The sequence below is a fragment of the Theobroma cacao genome, chromosome 2 (assembly GCF_000208745.1).
Source record: "Theobroma cacao cultivar B97-61/B2 chromosome 2, Criollo_cocoa_genome_V2, whole genome shotgun sequence".
Taxonomy (NCBI): domain Eukaryota; kingdom Viridiplantae; phylum Streptophyta; class Magnoliopsida; order Malvales; family Malvaceae; genus Theobroma; species Theobroma cacao.
In genome coordinates, this window is record NC_030851.1 from 4,879,968 (window position 1) to 4,895,610 (window position 15,643).

Below are 15,643 nucleotides of genomic sequence, written 5' to 3' on the forward strand. Positions count from 1 at the left end.
ATTTATTATTTATTTTATTTTTTGCAAGCCTCCAAATATATTAATATTTTTTGTTATTATTTTTATATTTTATTAAAGTTAAGCAAACAATTAAAATAAACTAGATATGCCCAAATCCACAAGAAACGGGTAAGGCCTCACCTTGCTTGGGCTAGAAAGATGGCCCAAGTTGTCTGGGCTGCACGGAGGTCTCCCAAGCCCGTTTCCTTGGTCCGTCTGGCCCTCTCCTAAACGCACCGTTTTAGGCTTTGGGGACTCCCTCAAACGACGTCGACCTTTTGAATTCTTCACTCCACTGAAACGACGCCGTTTAGACCTACTTCCTCTGGGTATAAAAACCCTTTTTAGCTTTTTTTATCCATTTTCCAATTTCTTTTTCTCTCTCTAACCGCACCCTCTCCAACTTCTCTCTAAAAACCTTCTTTCCTTTCTTCGCCGGCGCCGGCGTCCTCCCCTCTCTTCTCGTCGGCCTCTCTCTCTCTTCTCTCTACTCGCCGATCGATCTCTCTGTTCTCTCTACTCGCCGACCGATCCCTCTCTTTCCCTCTCTATGGCTTTCTCTTCTCTATTTCTCTCTCGCCCGGCGGATCTCTTCGCTTTCTATCGTCGGCGTCAAACTCTCTCCTTTCTTCTCTTTTCACCGCCGGTCGAACACCTAGACGGATCCACTCCCTCTCTTCTCTCCGCCGGTTGATCAAAACTCTTTACCCTTGAACCCCTCTCCTTCTCCTTTCTCAGATCTAACCCCCTTTTCTTTTTTTGCTTTTTGTTTTGTTTTTTTTTTTTTTGTGGCTAGGCTCTTTTGCTGGTAGATCTAGGATTTTTTTGTTTTTTGTTCTTGTTGTTTTTTTTGCAGGTTGCAGGTGGTCTTTAAGGAGCCGGGTTGTCCAAAAATTTGGACAACCCGGTGATGGGGTTCTGGCACCCCCTGGAGTTGGTGGCCAGAACCCCCATCATGAGTAGTGGGTTTTTTGTTATTTTTTTAATTTTATATTATTATTATTTTTTTATATTTTAGTTTGTTTTATTATAATTTTAAAATTTTTATTTATTTATTATTTTTCTTTTTCAGGTGTCTACACTACCAAGTCATCTAGCTCTGCAAATATTAGTCTATATCTTGTTTTGTTCGGTACTATGGCTTCAACCATGCCAGAAATAGCCATTGATGCTTCTCCCTTGCTTCGCATATACAAAGATGGTCGTGTAGAGACTCCTGGGAACAGATATTGTTCCTCCATCCTTTGATCCCAAAACCAACGTTGAATCCAAAGATGTCTTGTATTCGCCTGAAAGTAACCTCTCTGCCTGGTTATTCATTCCAGAAGACATGACCAACCCTGGCGAGAAACTTCCTCTTCTAGTCTATTTTCATGGTGGAGCCTTTTGCGTAGATACTGCCTTCTCTCCTACCTATTATCAGGAGCGGCTCAGTAAGTTCAAAGATTTAAAATGAAATATTTAATAAGATATTTTTTATTGAAATTAAAAAAATTAAAAATTTTTTATTTTTTTAGATTTTTAAAATGTAAAATTTTTATATTTTTTAAATAATTAATATAAAATTAATAATTAAAATTTTAATTTAAATAAATAACTATCACATAAAATAAAATAATATAATAATATAATATAAATTCTAAATCAAAGTAAAAAAGATAGTAAATATTAAAATAATAGTATCTAATTGTTGAATGCTTATTGTAAACTGCAAATGAGGCTCACGGTTTTATGAAGATAATAACATAACAAATTTCTTGTGCATTCTTTAGAGGAAAATTAAAATTAAAGGAAGAATGAAGAAAGAACAAATAAGAAAAGAAGAATTCAAAAATAGATATTATATATTGAAAAAGAAATAATTGATTTTATATATAAAAAAATAGTTGTTAGAAATTATTAAATATGTTAGATTGAAAATAAGAAAAATAAGTAAGAAAAAAATAATTGTTAGAGATGATTAAATACATAAAATTATTAGTTGATTGAAAGTAATATAGCATTCTAAAAATTAAAAAGTGATAAAAAATTAAAATTTATTAAGCATATAATTAAAGAAATAAAAAAATAAATAATTTTATTAATTATTTTTTAAATTTTTTATATTTTTAATATAATAAATTATATTATAAAATTATAAAACCTCCTCAAAATTTGAGACTTGAAGCCTTGGGTTAGGTGGCTTCACCTTAGGACCAGCCCTGCCTATCATAATTACGTAAACACCTTAGCTGCGGAAGCTAAACTCATTGCAATATCAGTTGACTACAGAAAAGCCCCAGAGCACCCTGTCCCTGTTGCTTATGATGATTCCTGGACTGCGCTGAAATGGATTGCGACTCACTCGGATGGAAATGGTCCTGAAGTTTGGCTAAACCAACATGTTGACTTCCATAAGATTTTTTTACCTGGGGATAGTGCCGGTGCTAACATAGCACTTCGAATGGGCATGAAAATTGGCCAAGAAAAGTGGGAGGCTATTAGTATTACAGGCATCGTTTTAGTACATCCCTTTTTCTGGGGCAGAAACCACGTTGGAGCAGAGACTAATGACTTAGCTGTGAGAAGAAAACTAAGGGGATTGTGGCGCTTGGTGTGTCCTACAACAAATGGATATAATGATCCATGGATTGATCCCGGGGATGACCCCAACCTGGAGAACCTTAGGTGCACCAGGTTGTTGGTTTTTGTTGCTGAGAAGGATTTATTGAGACACGGAGGCTAGAACTATTATGAGAAGTTGAAGAAAAGAGGATGGAGAGGAGAAGTGGAGATAACGGAGTCCCCAGGAGAAGACCATGGTTTCCATTTGTTCAACCCCACTAGCGATCATGCTATGGCTATGCTCAAAAGAATCGTTTCCTTTATGAACCAGGAACGAGACAAGTTTACCAATGATGAGAAGGAGGAGACTAGAACAAGTTTTACAAAATTATAGTGCAATCAATTAGCCATTGAGATAAATTAATTTTGACTCGCACAATTAGTTCTTTAGGTTTCTATATTCTGCTTGGCCTGTAGCTATTTTATTTCTTTCCTAGTTCTGTTTTCTGCTCAATAAATTCTTGTCTTTGTCATGGCATGAATACCCATCATTTTCTCGTAAGTCAAACGGGTCAGTAGCAGATCCCAAATTTGGCATTGTTCCTTACAAAGACGAAAGATTTTGAGAAAACTTACGAACTTTTTTCAGAGAATAACAGAGTGCCTATGGCTAACATACAATGGAAGAAGAGACTATGCTTAATTTGTGAAGACAGTCTGTTGGTTTAAATCGCTGCTAACCAACTCTCTTAGGCTCCGTCATGTGATTGAGACTGAGATTTCCAACGGCCATCAAACTGAGTTCTAACTTCTAACCAGTAACTGATGATCGAGGGTTCTCCCAGTAGACCATTTCCAGGCTTGTTTCAAGATGTTGGAATCCTCCTTGCACTGTACGCGACTAAAGGAGATTACCATAGCAAAGGGTTTGCATCATGAGATCAAAACAAATAGCATGTGCAGCTCATAGACAATTGCTCTTTTAAACAAAGTCTGTAGGCTTTAGACAGTAATTGGATTGATAATACAATTATCCCAACTATTTATGATATTCAACATAGTAAATCAAAACTGACATTGTCTAGTTGCAGCAAGCCTCAAGCACTTTAGTTTAGATCAAATGAATCCCAGCATAATATCAATGAAAATTGATGGTTCCCAGTCAACAAATAAAACTCATATTTTAGTAGCTAAATTTCATGCACGATATGCAACCAAAGGCTATTGGTAACAGAGATGACCAAAGATGCCGAAGGGCAAAGGAGATCATAGTACCAATAGAGGTCCATTTGATAAATCTTAAAACATATCTCAATTTGCTTCTCATCTCATGAACGATCGATATAGGTAATCGTATCACATGGAAGCAGCCTTGTCTTGATTAATAAAAGATACAAGCCTATTCATAAGGGCTAAAGCCCTCTCCGATTTTTGATTGAGCAATTGAAAAGCATGATCCTCCCCTTCAGTCTCCACAATCACCAACTCTCCACCCCAGCCACTGCTCTTCAACGTCTCACAAAAGAACAGCCCCCTCTCTCTCAAATTATCTTTCTCTGCAAGAAAAGTTAGCACCCTGCCACACCCCAGCCTGGACAACCTTGAATCTACTGCCGGGTTTATCCTAGGATCATCGAACCTACTTGTTGGAGAGACAAACAGCCAACACTTGTCCACATGACCATCTTTCCTCCCAAAAAATGGTTGAATCAAGCAAATTCCTAACAACTTCACCCCAGACAGGTCTTCAGTTGATGCTTGGACCGCCATGTTGTGCACGATATTGCCTCCCGCACTATCCCCAACTAAAAAAACTCGCTCAAAATTGGCGTAATCCTTCAGCCAAGCCTCGGGGCCTTCACCGGAGCAATGAGAAGCTACCCATCTGAGTGCAGCCCATGAATCTTCATAAGCTATGGGAATAAGATGCTCTGGGGCTAACCTGTAGTCAACAGAAACAGCGACAACATTTGCCTCCGAAACGAGAGAAGTAACATAATTGTGATATTCGGAACAGAATGATGAACCCATGAAGAAGCCTCCACCATGGAAATAGACAACCAGGGGGAGCTTTTGGCTTGGTTTAACGGAACTCGGGATGAAAATACGCGCTGACACGCTTGTCTCTGGAACAATTGTGACGTCTTTGGAGGATACACCATCTTGAGGATCGATTGATGCAGGAACTATATCGGAGCCGAAGAACCTTTCCACTCGTCCATCCTTGTATGCGCGAAAATAAGGGCGGAATTCGTGGGCTATTTCACTATCTCCTGAACTCATTTTTGAAACAAATGTATCAAGTTAGTAAAAATGATGGTGTATGAAGATCAATAAATTCTCGCTAGAATTCTTGCAATGGCACTGTAATTAAATGAAGTTATTGGTGGTTGATTCCCTGACTCCCATCCACTAACTTATAGAATAACTTTCATTGTTTGGAGTCAAGTCGTGTTTCACAGATCGACCCCATGGCCAATGGGGCATAGGCCCCAGAAAACACTTGGAAGTCACGTTCCTTGTCAGGTAGTTATCCAAGTTCATGTATACTTTTTGGTAGGTAGAAGAAACTCTCGGATTCCTCCTATTTTGCTGATTCGGAAAAACAAAGTAAATCGAACCTGTTAGATTGGCAGAATTTGAATTCTGCTAAACTAAATTGCATATATACAGAAAGAGTAGCCACAGTATAGATCAATAACCTGAAATATTCAGCAGAAAACTGAATTTTGTTTTTCATTTATACTCAGTTACACACATAATCACCTAAGGCAATATTTAATTTTCTGGAGAATGGACTATTTTAAAGTTCTAATGAACAAGAATATTACTGGTTGACAGTAATTGGTTTATCAGAAAATACATGGCAAGTGCCGGCGAAGAAAAAGTTGGATTTCAACGTGAAACATGCTAAAGTGAATGATACTCTCTCTTTTGACTAGACAACCAACCGTCAGTCAAAAGAGTTACTAATATTTTTTCTCTTTTTTGTGAAGGTTTGAGCTCCGTTTTTTCCTCCTTTTTGGGAGTGGACGACTTGCCAATTACCGACGAACAATGGCTGGTCCGCGGGCCAGTACCAAGGAATCACTGTTCAAGCCCACCTTGGCCCATTTTCATTTTGTTGGGGGCATTGAAGGTAATGGATGTGGAGCTTCACGGTCCTGCTTACCTTTTTAATTCGAAAATATATTTATTAAATGAAAAAAAGTTTGTATTATCTTGTTTTTGATATAAATTGCGTGACCTTTTTATCCACTTAATTTATAAGAGGAGCAACTCTCTCATTGTATAGAATTTTTCACTTATAGAGTAACTTGAATTAATGTAGATTTCATATCAATAGAAAATTGGATAAGTTCTAATATTTCTTTCCAAGAATTTATATTTTCAATTCAAAAAATATTTTTTGGATATATAGGAGAATTTAGAAGATATTTATTAAATAAAAATTTTATTTACAAATTTAAAATTTAGCTCATCTAATATAAGATTTGTAACATCTAAATATGACGTGTTTGACCTTTCTTTCGTGTCCAAGTGTCCAATAGAAAATTAAAAAAGAAGAAAAAAAAAAGAAACCATTTTCAAAAAGAGAAAATTTTGGCAAAATGACTTGGCCGATAAACAAGAGAGAAACATTTCTCACTTTTCCTCCAAGAAAAGAGAAAAATAGTGTTGCTGTATTTATTTGTATTTTTAGATTTTATTTATTTATTCCTGTCTTTCGAAATTTTTCTGGGCAAGAATTAACCAACGGTTCAGACTTCAGAGTGCTCAAGCAACCTTGTGATATTTTATTTTCCCTCCTAACATAAACCCCCAAGCCCAAGTTAGGCCAGGGTTTCTGAAAAAAGGAAAAAAAATCCATCAAATAATTAATATAGAACTAGTAGTTATTGTTATCGTCATCTCCGTCTTTCCAGAAAAGGAAATCACCAATGGAGGGAACAGCGCTTCTCCGCTCGCTCTCCTGTTCCTCTCTCGCCTGCAACAAGTTCCTCTTCTCGGCTCCCAAACACTCTCGCTCGTTTCTATCCAAATCATCCACCGTCTCAGCCGCCGCCCGGTATCACCGCCGTCTCATTCCCAATCGCTCCCTTATTCGACGCAACAACTGGAGGTCACTCTCCGTAGCTTCTTCTCACTCCTCTCTTCGCTTCACTTATAGCAACAAAAATTTCAGTTCTTTATCCCCGCGCGCCGTTGCCTCTCCTACACAGCCTTCTCCAGGTAATATGTTCTTCTTTTTCTATTGTTCTTCTAATCTAAGTTAGATTAGTTAAAACGAGTTTTGGTTTTCCTTCTTGGTTAGATATTGCTGGAGTTGAAGATGAAGTTGCGGAGAAGCTTGGATTCGAGAAAGTATCGGAAGAGTTCATTGGAGAGTGTAAATCAAAAGCTGTTCTTTTCAAGCATAAAAAAACTGGTGCCGAAGTCATGTCCGTTTCAAACGATGATGAGAATAAGGTTTTCGGAATTGTTTTTCGAACTCCACCGTAAGTTCTTCGTTTTTTTACAAATTCCCTCTATAGAATTAATTAAGCTTCAGCTTAGTACATTACACATTCTAAATTTACCATTGTCTGTTATTTATGTTTTGGAAAATGGTTTCTTTCATGGTTAATTCTGAATTTGAATTGGTAATGGTGGAGTGCTTGGATTCAGTAGCCGAATAATGATGTTCGACATTTAGAAGACTTTTATGTGATGATTGGAATTGATAGTTGCATGTGTTCATATGATTTCCTATGTGCCAATGCAGGAAGGATTCTACCGGGATTCCTCACATCTTGGAACACAGTGTATTATGTGGCTCGAGAAAGTATCCATTGAAGGAGCCATTTGTTGAATTGTTAAAAGGGAGCTTGCACACTTTTCTGAATGCATTCACATATCCTGACAGGACTTGCTATCCAGTTGCTTCCACCAATGCAAAGGTAAAACTTTTGCTTCTGATTATATTGAGAAATTGCAAAAGAGAGGGCAGCCTGATACACAGTAGATGCAAGATAGCACCAATCGGAGCTCCTTCCCTGAACTTCCCAACACTCATGCACACATGTGCAAACACTAATTTGAAGGAGAAATTAGTTAGTATGTTGTGAGAATGAAATGTTTAATGTTATTAATTTTTCAGTTTTTGACTTGGTTTTATTTTCTGAACAGGATTTTTATAATCTTGTTGATGTATACTTGGATGCTGTCTTCTTCCCCAAGTGCATTGAGGACTTCCAAACTTTTCAACAGGAGGGTTGGCACTATGAGCTCAATGATACTTCAGAAGACATAACTTATAAAGGTGTGTATGTTTGTACACTCACGCCTTTAGCCTCTAGAATCCTCTGCTTGTGTGTCAAACATTCTTTACCCCTCAGCAATGTGCTGGTCCTTCATTACTCTTGATAAAATTTTCTTTTTCCTTTGTGTTTTCTTGTAGGAGTTGTTTTCAATGAGATGAAAGGTGTCTATTCCCAGCCTGATAATTTATTAGGGCGCACTGCTCAGCAGGTAAGTTTTCCTTTCTTTTCTTGCTTATTTATGCATTTTTCTTACATTCTGTAATATAGTGCTTATATAGTAATCAGCAGTCTATATCATTTTTGAAATGCTGCTGATGATTTGAGTATTTAAACTCTCATGGCTAATTTAAGAAGCTCCTGCCCCCCTCCTCTTCTCTCACATGCATGGTTGTGTGTGCAGGAATGCAGCATAACACATATATTAATAATACATAGTTAGGGAACTTTGATAAGTTTTCCTTTTCCATTTACAACTGTTTCATGTAACTTCTGTGCAGCTTTTCCATTTACAACTGTTTCATGTAACTTCTGTGCAGGCTCTCTTTCCAGACAATACCTATGGTGTTGACAGTGGAGGTGATCCGCAAGTTATTCCCAAGCTGACATATGAGGAATTTAAGGTAGGCTGCATTAATTACTTTGGTAGACATGTTTTAATGTTTTGAACTTCTAAAGGTGTGTGATGACTGATGAGGCATTTTATCTTGGTAAAGAGTACAACTTGTTATGTTTGAAACCTAGACTACATCATTCTAACTTAATGCTACCTAAGCTATGGAAAAACCATTTTCTTTTTTGGGATCATTTTTTTCTCAAAGTGAAACTTATTTTTTAACAAAGAACTTTATTTCTAACCAGGAAATGCATTTTAATTGTTGAATTTGGGATGTCTATAATGCCTATTTCAATGTCTTGGAGATGCAGAGTGAGACTTAATAGGATTTGAAAATGGAATGTTTTACAAACACTTATTGCATATGAGTACTGTTGGTTTGTTTACATGAACTTTTTATTAAGCTTGTGGTAAATGCAATTCTTATTAGCCTCGAGTTCATAGTTCCAAAATGATATGGCTTATGATGTCTCTTGCATTTAGTTTTATGTTTCAACTTCTGTTGGTTACAAGGCAAGACTCTTGGTCTTTTTCACTGAGTATGGTGTGTGTTTGGGCGTATGCTTTATTCTGGTTCATCTGTATATTCATAGGTACTCGTGCATGTAGATTATGGATTTATGTGTTTATGTCTGTTGCTTTGGTGGTTATTACTTTTGCTGATGGTAAATATGGTTTCTCTCATTTTGTGAACCAAATAACAGGAATTTCACCGCAAATATTACCATCCCAGCAATGCTAGGATATGGTTTTACGGAGATGATGATCCAATTGAACGCTTGCGTATCCTAAGCGGTAATAAATGACTATTGCAGTTGTTGTTCATGTATGGATGGCACTTTTCCTAATAGATAGCCCCTTATCTCCCTTGAAATATGTGGTGACTCTGTTCAAAAGGGAAGTGATGCAGAGTGGAATTGCATATAAGGATATTATAGAGACTGGAAGCCTCAAAAGAAAGAATAGGCTTTGAAATTGTTGCCAGCTTGGCTGATTAAATGACAAAATGATGCCCCATAATATAAATTGGTTATGCAGTAGGTAGTTTTATTGCATCTTTTTCAGCACAGTATGGTACTATAATCTTTTAATTGTTTGGGTATAATTATGTATCATATTTATGTTCTTAGACTGAAATTCAGTATAAAACAGCTTTTTTCTTTCCATTTCCTTTCCCCTGCAAATCAGACAGTTTGACGAAGTATCACAACATTTTCTCTTCTCCAGTTTATAGATATATAATGCTTGTTTGAGAAGCCTTTCTTGGTCTTTTACCATTATATTTATTTCAATTGTTTATTCTTGTGGTCTTCCTGATTGTTATATTCTATGTAAACTGTAACATTTTACTCTTTCTATCTCAGAATATCTAGATATGTTTGACGCAAGTACCGCTCCAGATGAATCAAAAGTTGAACCACAGAAGCTTTTCTCAGAACCAGTCAGGTTTGTTGAGAAATACCCTGTTGGTGAAGGTGGTGATTTGAAGAAGAAGCACATGGTATGCCTTAATTGGTTGCTCTCTGATAAACCCTTGGACTTGCAAACTGAACTTACCCTTGGGTTTTTGGATCATCTTATGCTGGGAACTCCTGCTTCTCCCTTGAGGAAAGTGTTGCTTGAAAGTGGTCTTGGAGATGCCATTATTGGTGGCGGGGTGGAAGATGAACTTCTTCAGCCTCAGTTTAGCATTGGCTTGAAGGGAGTTTCTGAAGATGACATCCCAAAAGTAGAAGAATTAATAATGAGTTCTCTTAAAAAGCTAGCTGAAGAAGGTTTTGACACAGATGCTGTGGAGGCATCTATGAATACGATTGAGTTTTCACTCAGAGAGAACAATACTGGGTCATTTCCTCGTGGCTTGTCTCTGATGCTTCGCTCCATTGTAAGTTTTTCCATTCCTAGCTTAATTTAAATTTTAGAATATTGTCCATCGTCTCATTTTTTTTTTCTTTGCAAATGTATGATTTTATCTTGCTTTTACTTTGAAGGGTAAGTGGATATATGATATGGATCCTTTTGAGCCATTGAAATATGAGAAACCTTTAATGATCCTGAAAGCCAGAATAGCTGAGGAAAGCTCCAAGGCTGTTTTCTCTCCTTTAATAGAGAAATTCATCTTGAACAATCCCCATTGTGTTACCATAGAAATGCAGGTATTGCTCTAACCTAAAACATCCCTTCCTATGTTTATTTAATTCTTTACAGTAACTAAGCAGAAACCAATGAACTTCTTTTCTGTTAGCCTGATCCGGAGAAAGCCTCTCGTGATGAAGCTGCCGAAAAAGAAATTTTGAATAAAGTTAAAGCCAGCATGACAGAAGAAGATCTAGCAGAGCTAGCACGTGCTACTCAGGAGCTGAAACTTAAACAGGAAACTCCTGACCCTCCAGAAGCCTTAAGAAGTGTTCCAAGCCTATCTTTACATGATATTCCCAAGGAACCAATACGTGTTCCCACAGAGGTTAGCATAAAGCTTAATGTCCATCTCTTCCCCTAAATGTTCTCTTTCAGCTTTGTGTGTGCTAGGTTTCTGTACATCTGGGTGTAGGTTGGAGATATCAATGGTGTAAAGGTTCTGCAGCATGATCTCTTCACAAATGATGTCCTTTACACTGACGTTGTTTTTGATATGAGTTCACTGAAGCGAGAACTTCTTCCTCTAGTACCATTGTTTTGGTGAGATGGATCTTGCCTCGAAAGCTAGTTTTCTTTTTCTTGTTATGAAGGCTGTTCTCTCCTATTTGTTTTTTGTTCTAAACATATTAAGTTATTTTCAAGATTAAACTGAGACAAGATAGTTCAAATCCACTTGCTTTGCATAAACAATGGTGGTGTTTTCCTTTTTATCTACCACATAGTTTTGCTAAATTGCTGATCATTATTTGAATTCCTTTGTAAGTCTCTTACCGCTTGATGATGTATCTGTGATCAGTGTGTATCGGCTTTTGGATGTTTAATGAAATCTTTGCTTCTAAACAGAAGGGCAATTCTATATGTTGTAGCATCATTTTAGATATTAGGGTCCTACTTCAATACTCTTTTTCTGCAATCACCATACTTTTCTCATTCCAATTGCTTGGTAACCAGTGTTATCCTTATAAAGCACCTAAACTTCAAGTAGCCATACTGCCTAGTTAGGTGAAATTTATTGGCCTTCATTTCCATAACCAAAAACCTCTTTGCAAACTTTCTGTTAGAAAACAGCATCTTTAGTCAATCTATAGCTTGACCTTCAGCAGCTATTTGCTCTATAAGTCTCTCTTTTAATATATGAGAGAAGAAGTGTCTACTCTGAAATCAGTTTATAGAACATAATAGTTGTAATGCAAATAAGTTATGACCGACTTCTTTTTTTTTTTTATTTGTTTAAAAGAGCTATCAACAGGATCTCACATTTCTATTTCCATGCATAAACTTTGGCAGTCAGTCATTACTGGAGATGGGTACAAAAGACTTATCCTTTGTGCAACTTAATCAATTGATTGGAAGGAAAACTGGAGGAATTTCAGTTTATCCATTCACATCATCTATACAAGGCAAGGAAGATCCCTGTAGCCATATAATTGTTCGAGGCAAATCAATGGCTGGGCGTGCTGATGATCTATTTAATCTGGTATATCATTCTTTTCTGATTTTGTGAACAGATATGATATATTGTTGCAACATGTCAGTTTGTGTACCAAAAATGGTTCAACAAGTTGTAGATTGATTGCTTTCTGCTGATTATAGTTTGTTTTTGGAAAATATGTTCCCTTCAAAAGATTGATTGTCCAAAGGGTTTTTTCTTGTCATTCAATTGTAGATTAATTGTGTTATTCAAGAAGTACAATTTACAGACCAACAACGGTTCAAGCAGTTTGTATCCCAAAGCAAAGCAAGAATGGAGGTATATATTTTGGATTTCTTAGAGGGGTTTCTGTGGAAATACAAGAACTGAAACTTAATTTAGTCTAATGGTTTATACGCATTTCCAGAGCCGATTGAGAGGCAGTGGTCATGGAATTGCAGCAGCTAGGATGGATGCAAAGTTAAATGTGTCTGGGTGGATTTCTGAGCAAATGGGTGGAGTCAGGTAGAAATTTTGGATTCTTTATGTTTTCTTTTACATGCTAATCTTTCACGTTACAAGGCCAAGCAATACCTTAACAGTTCGAAAGTTTAAAGTATCACACTGTGCAGTCGTTGCTTAAGATTTGTCTTTGGTTACAACTTTACAATGAAATACAATTTTTCTTGTAGTTATTTAAGTAAATATTTCGCTTTCTTTCTGAAGTCATTTTATTCACGCATGTGTGAAAAATTCTAGTACTCCACGTACAAAAGTATTATAATGAATGAATTTAGGAAATTTATTGTATTCATATTTTTGTTTCCTAGTTACCTGGAATTCCTACAAGGGCTGGAGGAGAGAGTGGATAATGATTGGGCAGGAATTTCATCATCTCTTGAGGAGATCCGTAAATCCTTACTTTCCAGGGAAGGTTGCTTGATAAATATGACTGCTGATGGGAAAAATCTCTCAAACACAGAAAAGCTTGTTAGCAAATTCCTTGATTTGCTTCCTAGCAACTCTGTTGTTGAAAGAGCTAGTTGGAGTGCTCGACTTCCTTCAAACAATGAAGCCATTGTGATACCTACTCAGGTGAGTAAATTGTCTCTTCTTGTGGTCAATCACTTTTTCTTTATTTATCTGAATAATTACTTGCAAGCCTCCACCTGTTACAGGTAAATTACGTTGGGAAAGCAGCTAACTTATATGATGGCGGCTACCAGCTTAATGGGAGTGCTTATGTTATTTCAAAACATATTAGTAACACATGGTTGTGGGATCGTGTACGTGTTAGTGGCGGAGCTTATGGGGGGTTCTGTAACTTTGATACTCATTCAGGTGCAATAGGTGCTATATTTGCTGGCAAGCATCTTTTATTCCCACTTTTATGATCTTACCTGCAGATTTTCTCATGTAGGTGTATTCATCTTCTTATCCTATCGAGACCCCAACTTATTAGAGACACTTGATATATATGATGGAACTGGGGACTTTCTGCGGGAATTGGAAATGGATGATGATACACTTACCAAAGCAATTATTGGGACCGTTGGTGATGTTGATGCATACCAGCTGCCAGATGCTAAAGGTTACAGTAGGTATGGAGAAAGCCTCTGTATTTTTCCTTTCCCTTATGTTTTGTTTACTTTATTTGGTAGATTCTTTGATTTTTTTCCTTAAGTCAAATCATAGGAGACATTATGAATGAGAAAACTGAAATTTGTGTTAGTTGTTCTCAGGTTTCTCATCATTTATCAGGTTAAGTATTCTGCATCTCCATTTTTTAAACAGTCAGATTTTGTTTAATAAACTATAGAGGGCTCTTTATACAGTTGAAATATGTTTATAGTTTACCCATGAATTCTTCATTTTCTTTTGTGAAAGTAATAAATGTTGAAGACTGACATTTTAGTTCTGCTTCTGCCTCAAGGACCCTAAACCAGACAGTGAAGTTAGTGCCTTATTGTTATTGTTAAATCTCAGAGAGAATTTAAAGATCTCTAAATCTACTTTTATTGTTCCTGCTGCTGATTTCTATCTGCTGCTCTGAGCATTATCATGCCGTATACTGACTTAAACATTTTTCTGGTAGCTTGGTACGATATTTATTGGGGATCACTGAGGAAGAAAGGCAGAGGAGACGAGAAGAGATATTATCAACAAGGTAAAATGATGCTTTTGACTGATGGTTTATGCTAACTGCTGGGATTGTGCTTATAATGAACCATGGTAGTTTGTGATATCAGAAAGGATGATAATAAATGTTGTGGGTTGCAAAGATGTGGTAGCTTGGTGGGATATTTATTGGCGATCACTGAGGAAGAAAAACACATACATGGAAAATAATGGCCATCTGATTTTTGAATTGATTTTTATTACTTTCTGCCTAAACTTCAATTTGATGTGGGTTACAAAGATATGGTTTTGATGCCTTGCACGATGAATTCACATTTTTTCCCTTCTCTTTGGGAAGTATAAGGAAATGAGTAATATTATGAAATTATTGGTATCTTTTTATCCTAGTTGAATCTCATGACTTATGTTTGTCTAAAGTAAGTTCTTGGATGTATTTAGTCATCTATAAGTTCTTTGCTTGCAATTGTCTATTGAACTCGTTGTGTTTATGGCTCATTCATGAAAACTGTTCTTTTCCGAATGATTGGTTTTGATATTTAAACCATCTTTTCACCCCTAACTTTGTCGCGTCTGCTCCACAGTTTGAAGGATTTCAAGGAATTTGCGGAGGCCATTGATGCTGTTAAAGATAAAGGAGTTGCTGTAGCAGTGGCATCACTGAATGACATCGAGGCTGCAAACAGGGAGCGCTCCAACTTTTTCCAAGTGAAGAAAGCTCTCTAATGCCCTTTAACAATTGCTTCAACCACGACCAAATCTCATACTCAAAAAGCATTTATTTCAATTTTGTCATACTATGGTACGAGTAGATGGAATAATAGTAGTGAAATGGAGGGAAATCATTGCGGCATGAAATCTGTGCAATATCAAGGCTTATAATGGACTTAATATTTCTTAAAAAGCCAATATTTGTTTCACTTTGAGCAATGCAGGTTTCATCTAATCTTTATACTTCTCACACTTTGTTATTAAACTGGTTGATCCCACAATGTAGAGTGTTGAGCCCTTTTGATCAGAATGTGATCATTATTATTAGGTTGACAACAAAACTCTATAACTGTGATGTTAAATTAGTCTATAGTTTCCCTTAGAGGTTAACTCCATGTTAATGTGATTAGTTTCGGGTTTTGAACTATTTTTTCTTTAATATTGTTACAAGCATTGGATTATTTATATAAAAAAAATAGATTTGTTTATGAATGTAAATGGATACTCTATACATCAGTATCTTGTATTGTATGTATTAATAAATAAGATTAAAATTCATTACTTGTTCTACTAATGAGTTTAATTAATTTTTTCATGAGTTATTTTTAATTTATTTTATTTAATTATTATTATAAATAATATACATAAAATGTTATTTAAATTTATTTTAATTGAGTATTAATGCGGACGGATATTTAAAATATTCGGTTATGAATTCGAGTATTTTTTCAAATAATTGAGTTCAATTTAAGTCATCGAAAAAATAACAACACTAATTGACACGTC

The 15,643-nt window shown here is 36.2% G+C and overlaps 2 protein-coding genes and 1 pseudogene across 2 annotated transcripts; 2 read left to right on the plus strand and 1 right to left on the minus strand.

Annotated features, from left to right (window-relative positions):
* On the plus strand, nt 1,138-2,938 carry LOC18607910 (annotated as a pseudogene).
* On the minus strand, nt 3,681-5,104 carry LOC18607911 (probable carboxylesterase 12). Its single transcript, XM_007042321.2, has one exon. It carries the CDS (start codon nt 4,825-4,827, stop codon nt 3,901-3,903), a length of 927 nt encoding a protein of 308 aa, XP_007042383.1. The 5' UTR covers nt 4,828-5,104; the 3' UTR covers nt 3,681-3,900.
* LOC18607912 (presequence protease 2, chloroplastic/mitochondrial) lies at nt 6,260-15,284 on the plus strand. Its single transcript, XM_018116010.1, has 19 exons — nt 6,260-6,777; nt 6,860-7,043; nt 7,310-7,484; nt 7,714-7,846; nt 7,985-8,055; nt 8,384-8,467; nt 9,165-9,255; nt 9,825-10,345; nt 10,452-10,616; nt 10,706-10,924; nt 11,012-11,139; nt 11,887-12,076; nt 12,266-12,349; nt 12,438-12,535; nt 12,841-13,105; nt 13,189-13,351; nt 13,431-13,611; nt 14,106-14,177; nt 14,731-15,284. Exons 1-19 carry the CDS (start codon nt 6,486-6,488, stop codon nt 14,870-14,872), a joined length of 3,258 nt encoding a protein of 1,085 aa, XP_017971499.1. The 5' UTR covers nt 6,260-6,485; the 3' UTR covers nt 14,873-15,284.